This window comes from Balaenoptera ricei, chromosome 21 (assembly GCF_028023285.1).
Source record: "Balaenoptera ricei isolate mBalRic1 chromosome 21, mBalRic1.hap2, whole genome shotgun sequence".
NCBI classification, from domain to species: Eukaryota; Metazoa; Chordata; class Mammalia; order Artiodactyla; family Balaenopteridae; genus Balaenoptera; species Balaenoptera ricei.
The window spans coordinates 17819508-17834938 of NC_082659.1; the positions used below are offsets into that span (position 1 = coordinate 17819508).

The window sequence follows — 15431 nt, forward strand, 5'->3', positions numbered from 1 at the left end:
AAAAAAAGAAACCATGGTGAAACTGTTGGGAAGATGGGGGAATCATTTGATATAAACACTAGTTTGCATTGATAACTACTTTTGGGATCTTTTTATTCAAGTCAAGAGTTCAAGAAGTATTATTAGATTAAAATATCTTGTTATTATGTACTCGGAAAAAGTGACTTGGCTCTGCCTAAAGCAGCGTACACATTGTCTAATCAACACTTGACTGTGTCGGTGAACTAACCTCCCTTCACACCTTTATGGAATGTGTTAATTCTTTCACTAGTTTTGTGTACAGTTGTGGTTTAACAAGGTTGTATATTTAGAGTAATTTTAAAACTCTTTACAGTTAAGCCACTTTTGAGTTGCAGAATTCCAGAAGTGATTTTTGAAGTGGGCTTTAATGAAAAATCTATTAATATGTAATGAAAACCAACCGTATGCCAAAACAATTCTTCCTCTCACTGAGTTGATTGAAGATGGAGTTGATTCCGTCTTAAACTTGGCTTGTTCTTTTTCTATCCTTGCCTGTCTGTCCTAAATTTAGACTTTGGCTGGCTGTCTCTGTAAGTGAAAGGTTGGGTTCTTTCACCTGTACAGATGCACAATATTACCAAGCGTGTCTGTTCTGAAAGCCTGTTGAGTCTTCTTCCTTGTCCTGGTCTTTTTCCTCACTTGTCCGTGTCCAGTTTTGATATGTTCGGTTTTTCCTGATTTAATGTAATTTGTCTAGAACGGTGGTTCTCAGACTTCACTGTGTAATAATATAGGCCAGATTAAAGCTGCAGATCCCCGGTTCTGACTCGGGTGGCTTGGGATGGAGGAGTCCACTCATAATGATCATCCAGGTGACTCGGACGCAGGTGCTGCCTGGGCCACACTTCGGCAGCACACTAGCTGTCCAGAATGTTGTTCATTTAATGTAAAAAATACATGTAAGACTTAAGTGAGCAGAGTAAGAGAATAATACCAAATAGCTCTAACTGAACTGAGTCCATTCTTGTACATAGGCTTCCGAATCATAGGCATACCAGTAACTTTGGGGGTTTTTTTTGTTGTTTGTTTTGTTTTTTATAAATCCCAGGTGGGTTTTTTTAAATTAATTAATTAATTTGGTTGCATCAGGTCTTAGTTGCAGCTCTAGGGCTCCTTAGTTGTGGCTCACCGGCTCCTTAGTTGCAGCTTGCCGGCTCCTTAGTTGTGGCATGTAAACTCTTGTGGCATGCAAACTCTTGCGGCATGCGTGTGGGATCTAGTTCCTGGACGGGTCAAACTGGGGCCCCCTGCATTGGGAGCGTGGAGTCTTAACCACTGCACCACCAGGGAGGTCCCTGCCTACCAGTAACTTTGACCTGCCCTTTTGAACCTTGCCCCCTAAAAATGAATCATCAGGGAGGAGACACAGAATAGTATCAGACTCACCTGTTCATTAATGTTAAATTTATTCTTTTGATTGAAATGTGATTTCCTTAAAGTCTTAACTTGCTTTCCTCAGGCCTGAAGCTTAGAACATTTATGCCGGTTATTCAGCCAGGCTTTTGACTCAGATCCACTTTCCAGCCTAAGTGTTTTGATTGGTCCATGAAACGTTTGCTGTTGTGACTGTGAGAGCATCTGTTTTGCAGCATGTTGTTGGCCAGTGACTAAGCTGAAAAACAGCAAAGCCTTTGCAGACTTTTATTGGCAGGGAGAACCCGGGGCTCTGTGGAGGCCCAGCTGGCACCTTTGTACTAAGATCTGTGACTGGACCAGACCGTCATCCTGCATGTGAATAAGATTTCATCAGGACTAATCAGTGTAGGGAGAAAAAAGGTCATTCTTTTACCTGCCTTACTTTGCAGTCTCTCTAGCTTGCACAAGAGAATTAAGCCCTATTATTCTGAGGCGTCCATTGTATGAATGCATGAACTTCTCTCTTAATGCATCTCAAGTTGAGAAAACAGCCACTCGGATCCGGTTCCGTGTTCTGTGCTATAGAACCTGCACTGAAAAGGGCTGAGCGGATTGAGTTCTAGACCCAGTTCTGCCACGTCCGTTCCCTCTGTAGTCTAGTAAAGTGAGATTTAAGATAATACCTATGTCATTAACTCAAGACATGACTATATTCTATTACATGGAATAATAAATATGAGAGCACTTTGTAAAGTATGAACTGAGTTTTAAAGGGAAGGTGGTATTATTTATGGGAGAATGGATTTGACGGTGCTGGAGGTTTGTGAAAGTAAATTCCTAGTAAGTTGTGATTAGTGGTGGAAGGCTTTTGAAATCAGTTCTTGTCAATTCATATAATGCCCAAGAGCAATCTGAAAGCTATTTGTAGCTAATTTCGAAATTCAGAAAGAGACCTTTGTCTCTCTCGCATGTCTGCCAAATTTCTTGGTCTTGTGAAAAAGCAATACCTTTGGGGAGCAAAACCTGGGGCTTTTCTGAGTAGATGATCATTCCACAGACAGTCTGTGAAGACTCACTCTACATAATAGAGCACTCTTTCACTTTATCCTCACCAAACTGTAAGGTTAGCAGAGCAGGTGGTATTTAGTCCTACCTGGTGTATCAGGAAACTGATCTGCAGAAGTTGGAAATGCTTGTTGTTGATAGTCTAGGTCCCTGCCCTTCTGTTGTTCTTTGGGCACCAGCCTCTCCACAAAGCAGCATTTTACTTTTTAAAAAGGGCTTCTTGGTTACTTTGTTCAGGTATATTATCTCCAATTTGAAGCAGATTAGACCCCAGTTTAAGAGAGTAACCAACATGGTCTCTTGCCCTGGAAGTGTGTCACCAGCAGATTTCCCTTCAGAGAATAATACTATGAAATAATAGTGCTACTATGATAGAAGGTTATGTCCCCATTTATGGTTCTGGGGCTGGGGTACAAGAGAAGTAACGTAAGATAGATATTTGTTTCCCCTTCCTTTTTATACACAGGTGGCAGAGTATTATACATGCTGTTCTGCACCTTGTTTTCTGCTTAGCATTTCTTAAAGATCAATACACAAAGAACTTCCTCAATATTTTTTTAAACAGCTGTAAAATTATTTTTTGGAAACTATTCCATTATATAGATATACCATAATTAATTTAACCAGTTTCTTCATGGTGGACATTCGGCTGTTTGTAATGTTTTGCTCTTACAAAAAATGCTCTAGTGAATAGCTTCGTATGTCCCTCATTTTATATGTGTGGGAGTATGTCCCACACATATATTCTTAATAGTGGAATTTCTGGGTCAGGGGAGTAGGCAGAGAAAATGTCAGACAAACCCCAGTTGAGGGACATTCTGTAAAATGCCTGACTTCAAAATTGTCAAGATGATGAAAAGCAAGGAAAGACACATTCACAGATTAGAGAAGACGAAGGAAATGTGATGAGTCAATGCAGGTCGCTATCTTGGGTTGGAGCCTAGAACAGAAAGAAAGTTAAAGTTAAAGTTAGGGGAAACTGGGAGAGAGGTATCCAGGAACTATTCTATCCTTACGAGTTTTATGAAAATCTAAAATTATTCTAAAAAAGTTTATTCTTAAAAAAGGGGGGGCATTAGTAGAAAAACTGGTGAAATTGGAATAAAGTCTGTAGTAGAGTTAATAGTATTGCTTCAACGTTAAAACCTTCGTATTGACAAATGTCCTGGCTTTACATAACATGGTAACATCCGGGGAACCTAGGTGAAGGGTATATGGGAGCTCTTGGTACTGTCTCTTTGTACCTTTTCTATCAATCTAAAATTATTCCACAATTATAAGTTGTTTTTTTAAAAAGCATGTCTGCCCTGAGAAGTGTGTGCTGTTAAAGGAAGGAGTGGAGAGGTGCCCAGAAATAAAAGCAGGTGAGGTGGCCAGAGAGAGAGACTGAGAGAGACCCAGAGGAGGCAGGAGAGGCTGGACCAGACACCTCATTGCCCTCCTGGGTGGTGCGGAGAAGGGAACCCTGCTCAAGGAAGAGCTGGCACCCACAGCAGGCCTGCTGGAAGCGTCTAGGGAGAGGGTGGGTGCACAGCTGGAGAATGAAGTCATCTTGCTTTCCTGTTTGTCTCTTCTTTCGGTCACGAACTCTTGTGTGGCATCGTGAAACTTTGCATGATCCTCTGAGTGACCTTACCTCCCTAGTTTTCTTTTTCTTTTTTCTCTTTTCATATTTTATGTCCAATTTAGATAAAATTACCTAAAAGTTGGGGAAATTCTATTGCATATAATGTCAAGAACAGTAGTATTAGAAAGTGAAGCTTTGGGGTGGATGTGTACCCTATCCTCTGTGTGTGTGTGTGTGTGTGTGTGTGTGTGTGTGTGTGTGTGTGTGTTTACCTTCTTTGAATACTAGACGAGCAGTGCATCTTTGTAACTGTCACGTTGTGTCATGGACACCCCTCTCCCCCAAGCATGACTTTTAGGACTCTTCAGACACATTTGAAGGTGGACTTTGGCAAAGCTAGCAATAATAACAGTAACATTTGTTGCATACTTAACTCTGGTCAGGCACCGGCCAAGCGCTTCACATATATTCTATTTAATCCTGCAGGGAAGGCACTAATATTAGCACCATTTTAAAAATAAGGAAGTTCAGGCTTAGAAAGCTTAAGTCATTTGCTCAAATCACATAGCAGGTAAGTGGTGTGGCTGAGATTTGAACCTAAGTATTTAGCTCTATTCTGTTAAGACATTTATTTATGTTCCTGAGAATTAAAGTATTTCCAGTTGTCTCATGATGAAACCTGCTACTCAGATATAAAAATTAAGAAAGCCGTGTATCGTTTCAAAAGAATACTAACAATTTAGGGCCATGGTTGTGTAATGTTTTTCATTGTAAACAGTACACTTATCAGTCACCAAAGGGAAATTGGTCTCCATGAGATGGAAATAATAAAAATCTGACCTCTTTCTCTTAGGAAAGGCCACCAGGACCAATTAGGTAATGGCTGTACTTCACTTCTGGGGAAAACTGCTGAAGGACCCAGGACGAAGCCAGTTCTCTTCTCAAGGTTACATTTGATTCTGGCATTGGGCCTTCTGTAGATGTCATCCAAATAATCGAAAAGGAAAAACTTCAAGCATTTCACCACTTCTGAAATATTTTTCCCTTGCTTAGTTATCCATGTTTTAAATTGTCAGGGGAGTGTCCCTCTGTTTTTCCTGTTCTGTCCTTGGCCTCGAATTCTTCTAAGGCCTGGTTCATCTCAGGTTGAAATGTCAACTTCCAGCTTGTAATGTGGCCTTATGTTTTAGGGCTGATCTTGTAAATGAGTTGGTTTCTTTCTTTTGCTTCTTAACTCTGAAAACTCTGTTTCTCTTTTTAATTAATAGATTGCTGGAGAGGGCTTCTGCATTTTACCAATATGGGCACAAAAATGATAATCCATCAATTTTTCTGCAGGCAGTGGTCTCTTTGGTGTCCTTTATCACAGACATGCTTTTAAAAATTGCCTAATAGAATGATTAAAACAGCAAGGACAAAAGGACTACTTTGTACTCTGTGGATTTTGCATCTGTGCCCTAACTTCATGAAAACAGTATCGCCTAACACTGTGCGAAAACTCCTTGCTTAGTCCGAATTCTGAAAGATTCGTGTTTGATTTTGGCTGTCTTGGGTGTTTGATTAATTGACTGAGACTGAGTGGAATTCTGGAGAATAAGCAAGGAAGAGACAAAACTGAGAACAGGAGTAAGAGCCCAGGTGGCATAGAAATCGCTCCTAAATTGAAATAAGTACAAGGAAAAGTCCAGGACTGCAGCCCCGGGCTGGCGTCCCTGATTCTCCCCACGAGTGTGTCCAGCCAACAGGGGTACTGAGAACCCTTGATACAGCGTTGACATGTGTGTCCCTTAGAAAAGTATTTCATGAGTCTTTATGCCAGATAAGTGCTTCCCCAGGAGCCCAGGCCCGTTAACTCAACGTAGAGCCATTTGTGTGAGGGATCACTTCAGCCCAGCTGTTCCTGCACAGCTGCAGGCTGATGTCACCACCTGGGGCCGGGCCTGCCCTGGGACTGTTGTCCTAACAGCAGTAACCACCGCTCCCCCGTCCGACCCATTTTTTTTTCCCTGTACCCTTCCTTCCCTCCTGTCCTCCCTTTACCTCCGCACAGTGGCCAACAAAATCAAACACTATTTAAGCTTCTTTAAAAAAAAAAAAAAAAAGGAAACACCTTGTCCGGCCGCCAATGTGAGAGGATTTCCATCTATCCTTTTTGATTTTAAAGTTATACAGTTACACGTTCAGACTGACAGTCTTTGATTACAAGAAGATGTGTTGAAATCCGGCAGGTGTAGCATACTGCTAACTTCCACACGGAAGCTCTTCTAGTTTTTGGTTCACTTAGACATTTTATCTCAGATATGAGCATTCAGATGAGCTAGAATTTTTTGTTTGTTTTGTTTTTTACTTTGCTGTTATCTGAAATCCTGAGGGAATTAAGTCAGAAACCCGTGTGAAATCAAGATTTCTCTGACTAGAAAAGCTATTTTGATTCCTCTATTGACTGCTCGCAAATAGTTTTCTACTGCCTTCTTTCATATAGAGCTGTAACATGGAATTCACACAAGGAGGCTTGTGGCCCTATAATTTTATTTGTATTATTTTGGAAAGGCAGTGGAAGCGAATACGTTTACTTCTTTGGCTAACATTTGCCTTCGTGAATCACTGTTTCCTCCTTTGATAAATAAGTAGTGATATGAGGAGGGTATTCCGTAGCAATCGGCCTGGCCATCATCTTTTAATAAATTCTTTTAAAGAAAAAAATAACTTCCCAAACAGAGTCCCAAAGGCCTGAGCTGTCGGTGATGTTGATGATCTCTATAATCTCGCCTACATCTGCCTTGTTGAGTCTTCTCCCCAACTTTTCTGCCTTGGGAATGTTCTAGTTCCCAAGGTGCACTGTGCCGCCTCCCCATTGTTCATCGTGGAATACAGTTCTTACCCTCGATATCAGGGTAGTAGTTCTTGCTTTGTTTTTGCCTTTACTGTTAGTTCAGTAAACATTTGTGGGTTTATTTGAATTTTAAGGGTTCTCTTTAGCAGACACTATGCTTGTCATTATTTCAATATGACTTATTTTACTTCTGAAGGAATACTGATATGGGACAAGTGTGGGCTGGTATTTCTACGGCCATGTGGCATATTCCCAAGAAAACAAGTCTACGTCATTGCCCGAAATTCATCCCAGGAGCCAGCCAATTTCCCACTACTTAGGTCAGAATAATCATTGATCTAAACTATCCTCTTCTCCTCCCTAAAACAATCTTTTTCCTTCCACTACTCCAGAAATAAATATTCCTTACCAAACGAGACATAAGGATTACTTTATAATAAACAGACTTACCAGTACCCATTTTGCATGAATCCATGGGCACTCTGGGGTGTTGAGAACATGCATCCTCCTTACAGACAGAGTAGCACTCCTTTCCCCCATATCTAACACCAGTACAGGAAGGCTGCAAAAGTCCAAAGTCAGGCTTCCCAAGAAATGATAGAGCTCTTTCGGGATTTTTAAAAAATTTTTATTGGCATATAGTTGATTTACAATGTTGTGTTAGTTTCCGGTGTACAGCAGAGTGAATCAGTTATATATATACATATATCCACTCTTTTTTAGATTGTTTTCCCATGTAGGCCATTCCAGAGTATTGAGTAGAGTCCCCTGTGCTATACAGCAGGTTCTTATTAGTTATCTATTTTACGTATAGTAGTGTGTATATGTCAGTCCCAATCTCCCAATTTATCCTTCCCCCACCATCCCGATAACCATAGATTTGTTTTCTACATCTGTGACTCTACTTCTGTTTTGTAAGTTCATTTGTACCCATTTTCTTTTTAACATTCCACATATAAGCGATATCATATGATATTTATCTTTCTGTGTCTGACTTACTTCACTCAGTATGACAATCTCTAGGTCCATCCATGTTGCTGCAGATGGCATTATGTCATTCTTTCTTATTGCTGAGTAATATTCCATTGTATATATGTACCACATCTTCTTTATCCATTCCTCTGTTGATGGACACTTAGGTTGCTTCCATGTCTTGGCTATCGTAAATAGTGCTGCAATGAACATTGGGGTGCATGTATCTTTTTGAATGGTGGTTTTCTCCAGGTATATGCCCAGGAGTGGGGTTACTGGGTCATATGGTAGTTCTATATTTAGTTTTTTTTTTTTTAATTATTTATTTTATTTTTGGCTGCCTTGGGTCTTCGTTGCTGCGTGTGGGCTTTCTTTAGTTGTGGTGAGCGGGGGCTACTCTTTGTTGCTCTGCGCGTGCTTCTCATTGCAGTGGCTTCTCTTGTGGCAGAGACTGGGCTGTAGGCGCATGGGCTTCAGTAGTTGCTCAGTAGTTGTGGCTTACGGGCTCTAGAGCGCAAGCTCAGTAGTTGTGGCTCACAGGCTTAGTTGCTCCAAAGCATGTGGGATCTTCCCGGACCAGGGCTCAAACCCGTGTCCCCTGCATTGGCAGGTGGATTCTTAACCACTGCGCCACCAGGGAAGTCCCCTTCCGCCCATTTTTTGATTGGGTTATTTGGGTACTTTTGATATTGAGCTGCATGAGCTGTTTGTATATTTTGGAGATTAATCCCTTGTCGGTTGCTTCATTTGCATATATTTTGTCCCATTTCTTTCAGGATTTATTATAGTGTGTGTGGGTATGTGTTTATGTGCAAGTTCTGCAAGGTATTGTTAGTACTTCTGTTTTTGGTAGTGGTACTGAAGAGTTAGGATGCTCTGATTTTATGTTCATCAAATTACTTTGCCTTTTAAAAATGTTAACCTTTCAATATATTTACATTATATTGTAGCTTCTCAATGTACTTTTCCTAAAGTTTTTATGTTCTGGTGATTTGTGTTCAGTATATTCTAGTATTTTGTTTTTATTACTGTATTTTTGAAGTAACGAGTCTAAATTCGCTTCAACTGCGTACAAGCTTAAAGTCTATTTATTGCTTCTCTCTGGTCTTACCTGTTCCTTCTACATCTCAGCTGCCTCCTCTAGTGGCTGGCCCGCCTTAGAGATGCCTCGGCCAATCAGAGCTTCCTCTCGTTACAGCCCCTGCACTGATTGGTCACCATGTGAAAGGGTGCTCTTCACTTGGGAACCTGGCTCTGCTCAAGGACTTCTCTTACTGCGTGATAGACAATTGGCTTTTTGCTGCCAGAGACCATTTCCTCTCATTCCCTTTTATCGTTCACTTCTATACTATTATGTTTGAAAATCTGGTCCTAAGAGAATCGAGTACTCTGAGAGCCCTGTGTTTATGCTTCCAGAGTCATCACATCTGTGTGTGAATGTTATGAATTTAGGACATTTAGCAGGTTAAGTGTCATTTTCCCTTTTCTTTTTCCATCTCTTTTCAGTCACTGCTTCAACCACCTGTGAGAAGTTAGAAAAAGCCAGGAATGAGTTGCAAATAGCTTATGAAGGATTTGTCCAGAAGCTAAACCAGCAGCACCAGACTGATATAACAGAGCTGGAGAATCGGCTTAAAGAATTTTACACCGGGGAGTGTGAAAAGCTTCAGAATATCTACATCGAAGAAGCAGAGAAGTACAAAACTCAGTTACAGGAGCAGGTCTGTGCTTTCAGAACCTGAGCATGTGCTTGGCCATGGCTATTAATTTGAATTCTAACTGTTGTCTGATGATGGCCTTCCTTTGATGACCTTCTCTTTGTTGGACATCCCTTGATGAACTTCTTTAAAATTTAAATAAATGAAAAGTTTAAATTAAATTTTTTATGATCAAAGCAATGTACATACGTTGAGCAAAAGATCAGAAGAAAAAAAGATAAAATTTAAAACCCTTTAAAAAAATTTTTTAATTGAAGTATAGCTGTACAAGATTATATGTTACAGGTGTACGATATAGTGATTCACAATTTTTAAAGATTATAACTTTATTTATAGTTATTATAAAATATTGGCTGTGCTCCCCATGTTGTACAATATCCTTGTAGCTTGTTTTATACCTAATAGTTTGTACCTCTTACTCCTCTGCCCCTATCTTGCCCCTCCCCTTTCCCTCTCCACACTGGTAACCACTAGTTTGTTCTCTATATCTGTGAGTCTGCTTCTTTTTTGTTATGTTCACTGGTTTGTTGTATTTTTTAAATTCCACGTATAAGTGATATCATACAGTATTTGTCTTTCTCTGTCTTATTTCACTTAGCATAATGGCTCTCCAAGTCTATCCATTTTGCTGCAAATGGAAAATGTCATTCTTTCTTATGGCTGAGTAGTGGTCCATATATATATAGTGTATCACATTTTCTTTATCCATTCATCTGTTGATGGACATTTAGGTTGCTTCCATATGCTGACAATTATAAATAATGCTATGAACATTGGGGTGCATGTATCTTTTCAAATTAGCGTTTTTGTTTCTTTTCGGATATATTTTAAAAAATAAAATAAAACATCCCTTTATCCTACTACCTAGAAATAATCCCTTTGCAAACATTCTGGTGCTGCTAAAATATTGGCTTGCATTTCTTCTTCTTTTTGAAAATGGCTCTTGTTTAATAACTCGTATTTTTCACTTAATAGTATATCCTAAACCTCTCTTTAATTTCCTTGTTCCCATTTAAAAATCAGTTTTTCATTTAGCTGATATTTACACAGTGCCGACTATATGCCAGGCATGTGCTAGGGACCGAGAATATAGAGGCCAGCATGACAGGCGTAGAGCTTGTATGGTCCTGTCACCGTGGAACGTATCCTCGTTCCGTATGGTGGACTCAGCCCTTTCCATCCATGAACCTGGAGAGCTGCGTGTCGTGTTCCTGAGGCAGGGTGGAGTGGGGCATGGGGGCTGGCAAACCCCAATGGGTTGTTCTTTACATGTGTCTGGTAGGCCTTCGACTTGAATGCAAGCTCAGGTGTCAGATTTCCTCATGCTGCTGCTTATTATTCACCTTAGGACTTTTTACTGGTAAACTATTGTCTTGTTTTGGTTTTTTTCTTATAGTTTGACAACTTAAGTGCTGCCCATGAAACCTCAAAGTTGGAAATTGAAGCAAGCCACTCAGAGAAAATAGACTTGCTAAAGAAGGCCTATGAAACCTCCCTTTCAGGCAAGAATGCTTTTTTCTATTGAAATAGAATAAGAGCTAGTGGAACAGCGTGATATGTTTTAAAACGGAAATGATTCATAACTTTCCCCTCTAGAGAATACCCTGTGGTATTCAGTTTGGAGTGTTTTTTGGTTTCTTTTTGCATTGTTCATTGTGAGGAGATCCCCTTTCCCCTAAGGATGCAAATAATAGTTTGTTACAAATGCCAGCCTTTTAGGAAATATAGTTTTGTTTTGTTTTTTTTTTAATGTATTTTTTGGCTGTGTTGGGTCTTCGTTGCTGCACGCAGGCTTTCTCTAGTTGCGGTGAGCGGGGGCTACTCTTCATTGCAGTGCGCGGGCTTCTCATTGCGGTGGCTTCTCTTGTTGCGGAGCACGGGCTCTAGGTACACGGGCTTCAGTAGTTGTGGCACGTGGGCTCAGTAGTTGTGGCTCACGGGCTCTAGAGCACAGGCTCAGTAGTTGTGGTGCACGGGCTCAGTTGCTCCGTGGCATGTGGGATCTTCCCGGACCAGGGCTTGAACCCGTGTCCCCTGCATTGGCAGGCAGATTCTTAACCATTGTGCCACCAGGGAAGTGCCCCTTTTAGGAAATAGAATGAACTTTTAAGGAACTTTAAGGCCCTTTTGGTAATAGTTGTGCTTGACCACTTCCCGATCCTGGGAAGTTGAGTGTCAGTTTATATCCTGACCATGGTGAAGGATCCATGCCAGGCACTTCTGCATACCAGCACTGCTGTGAAATGTAGATGACATTTGTTGAATAAAAAGATGTGTTTTATTCTTTCATCATGATTGGAAGGGTTGAAATAAAAGAATAAGAAGCCATTTTTTACAGAAGATAAGTGCCCATGTAGCTGAAGTTGTTACACCGAACCCATTGCATCTACAGAGAAACATATGGACATGTGGTGAGAACTGACCCTGTGAACTTTGTCAAGGGCCTTCTCATCAGAAAAACAGACTTGTTGTGTGAGGTCAGAGATGGGAACATGTAAAAGTGACTGGCCCAGGGTAGATGTTGGGTAAACGTTGTTTTTCTTCCTTCCTGCTGGAGATGGGTTTAATTTGAGACTTCTGATGGTTCGTGAAGGGCAACTGGAACAGAGCACAGGGCCTCCTGCCCAGGAGTCTGAAGGCCAGTGTCTGACCGCCTCCATCCCCATTCCCCCCAGGCGTGCTCTTTGTTCCCTGAGGTCTTCTGGCCTCTCTGGGCCTCTATGTTCTCATTCATAAAATGGGAATTATCTGCCCTACTCACCTCATGGGCTAATTTGAGAACAAGTAGTTTAATTTGTACAAAAGTACCATACAAATATAAAGTAACGTAGGCTCAGTGCCTCATAATCAACTGTTGAATCCATGTGCTTTAATGACTGTAGAATACAGTGATCTTGTTGGATGTTATTGACTCAAAAAAATATCACTTCCAGAGATCAAGAAAAGCCATGAAATGGAAAAGAAGTCACTTGAGGATTTGCTTTACGAGAAGCAGGACTCACTAGAGGTAGGTAAATCTCAATCACCACCACCCCTCCTGCCCACCCCGCCATCATCATTCTCGAGGCTTGTGTGGTTTTGGTACGTTTCTGTGCACATTTGCAATGTTTCTGGTGCCTGCTTGTTTACTTATGTTCCACATTTCACTGTTTGTGTTTTAGAAACAAATCAATGGTTTGAAGAGTGAAAATGACACTTTAAATGAAAAGTTGAAATCAGAAGAACAAAAAAGAATATCAAGAGAGAAAGCAAATTTAGTAAGTTGTGTATGCTCCCCCATCACTAATGAATTTTTCTTCTGCTTAGCTGTCTTTTAGAGTCAGTTAAGTGTTCAGCAGCTAGAGAAATAGTATGGGTTTGGAATCTTTTTCATATCTTGCAGTATGATTTTTAAACCATATAAAGTGGCTGCTACTGGTGTCTTTTTTTTTAACTCTAAAAACTGACATAACAGCTGAAATCCAATATATTGCAAGTGATCTAAGCTAATACCTACAGAAAGACAGGAAAACTATCAATTAGGGTCAAGGTTTTATGTAAAGACTTCATTTTTTAATTAACTTGCTATATTGAGATATAATTTACATACCACGATATTCACCCTTGTAAAATATACAATTCAGCAGGTCACAGGTTATACCTTGGTCACCAGGATCTAATTACAGAACACTTTTATCACCTCCCCCCCCCAAAAAACACCCTGCACCCTTTAGCGGTCATTCCCCATTTCCCCCCCCAAACTCCCTAACCCTACAGGATCACCAGTCTCCTTTCTGTTTCTATCCATGTACCTGTTCTAGAGATTTCATTGACATGAAATTGTGCTATATGCGGCTTTTTGTGTCAGCTTCTTTCCCTCAGCTTATGCTCTCAAGTTTCGTGCATATTGTAGCAGGTACAGACATTTCATTCCTTTTTATGGCTGAACAATATTTCATTGTATGAATAATCCTCACTTTTTAAAAACCTTGTTTATTTTTGGCTGCGTTGGGTCTTCGTTGCCGTGCATGGGCTTTCTCTAGCTGCGGCGAGCGGGGGCTACTCTTCGTTGTGCGCGGCCTTCTCGTTGTGGAGCACGGGCTCTAGGCGCGCAGGCTTCAGTAGTTGTGGGCTTCAGTAGTTGTGGTGCACGGGCTTAGTTGCTCCACGGCATGTGGGATCTTCCCGGACCAGGGCTCGAACCCGTGTCCCCTGCATTGGAAGGTGGATTCTTAACCACTGTGCCACCAGGGAAGTCCAGTCCTCACTTTGGAAAACGACAAATTTCTCTGGTAAACTCAACTTTCTCTTGCAACTTGTATCCTTACTCCTCTGCATCCCCCCAACTTTTTTTGGCGGGGGGATGGGGGCTGCTTCTGTCTTTTCATTCCATGTATTTGTGTCTGGGGCTGCAGAAGCAGAGCTTTTGTGCCATTTAAGACCTGTCGCAACTCTCGAAGTACCTGCGTCCCTCAGTGAGCTCTTTTGCTGATATGTCATTGAGAGACCCTCTAGACATTTGAATGCAATTGGATGAGGTCCTATTCAATGAAATTTCAAAGCTATTTATTCTGGAAGACTCTTAGAAAAATTCGATTGCAAAAGAAATCTATAGACTTCACATGCAAGGTGTAAATCTTGGTTCAGGGAAAGCTTTTAAAGAGCTTCCTGATCCTGCAGAAGCCCCTGAAAAAGTTCAGAAGGGAAACAGGTTGAGGAAAGCAGGACTGTCTCATGCCTTACCCCACCTAAGCCTGCCCAGGTTGTGGGAAAAGAGCGTGTATGAGAGTGAGGGAGAAAGGGCCAGGTGGGCAGAGAAGTAGGAAAAGGTGCAGTGGGAGGGAGGCTGCATGCGCTCTGACTTTAAAAATCAGCAAGATGGGATTTGCTCTCTTTATGGTTTAAAAAAATCATATGTAAAAGGATCACAGTATATGAAATGTAGAAAGTTTTTGGAAGAGCCCTGGAGTTGAGGATCGGGGGTTGGTCGCCACCCCAGCACTTTCGGGCCCTGAGCAGGTAGGTCGCTTGAGCTGTGGAATTCTGTCTCCTTCTGCGAAGTGAGGGGTTTAAGTGATCCCCAAGGGCACCTTCCCTGATTCTCCCTGAGGGTTGCTCCAGAGCGTTAACCACTGTCCGGGAGGATAGTTTTGATGATCACCACCACTGACTCTTGTCTGAGAAATTCCCTGGCTGAACCCCAGAGCAATAGATTTTGTGCCTTTAGCTTGTGTCATGCATTTTGGAAGGTTCACTTGAATTTCAGTAATTAAAGCAAGGAGTTGGGGAATCCACCCTGGTCTCGTGCTCTCAGAGGATGATCTCCCCTTACATAGTGTTTATCTTGCATAGACTTTTCGTAGTGCACGGGCTCTGTGCCATGGAGGTGTTCGGGTGTCACAAAATGATGGGGTGTTAATCCTGCTCTAGAAGTATGGCCGGGCCAGCCTTGTCCCATCGTAGCGAACGTCCAAAAGACTCAGCGCGTGATTGCCATTCCTCTTGTTTTCCAGAGAGCCCAGTAAACGCACTGCCCGTTCATTCCTCATGAGTTACTGACTTTGGATAGAGAGAACTATTGTTCCCTTTCTCCCCCGACACCTGTCCAAGACTTGGAATTGCGTACTAGCCAGAGTTCTGTTTTGTATTGTAAGCTGTGCTTTTTATCTTACTTCCAATAAAATATTTGGTGCTACCAATGTTTTTTCCATATTAAGTTACTGATAAGTCAGTGAAATGTTTGTTTTCAAATGTGAAATGTTTTATTTCATTCTTAAGACCAAAGACTTTGAAGTTAAAAATATCTTAACCGTTCTTTTCACCTTTCTTTGAAACTGCTGTAAGAAGGTTGATGTCTCTTGCTACTTGTTTAATTTCTAAATCTAATCAAATGTCTTTATATTAAGAGTTTGAACCATGT

General features: G+C 41.2%; 1 protein-coding gene across 1 annotated transcript in view; it reads left to right on the top strand.

The window, feature by feature from the left end:
• The window catches only part of MTUS1 (microtubule associated scaffold protein 1), a 165944-nt gene that overhangs the window by 144872 nt on the left and 5641 nt on the right, over nt 1-15431 (top strand). Inside the window, 4 exon segments of the mRNA XM_059909793.1 lie at nt 9321-9535; nt 10929-11034; nt 12466-12539; nt 12694-12789. Coding sequence (XP_059765776.1) covers nt 9321-9535; nt 10929-11034; nt 12466-12539; nt 12694-12789 — 491 coding nt within the window.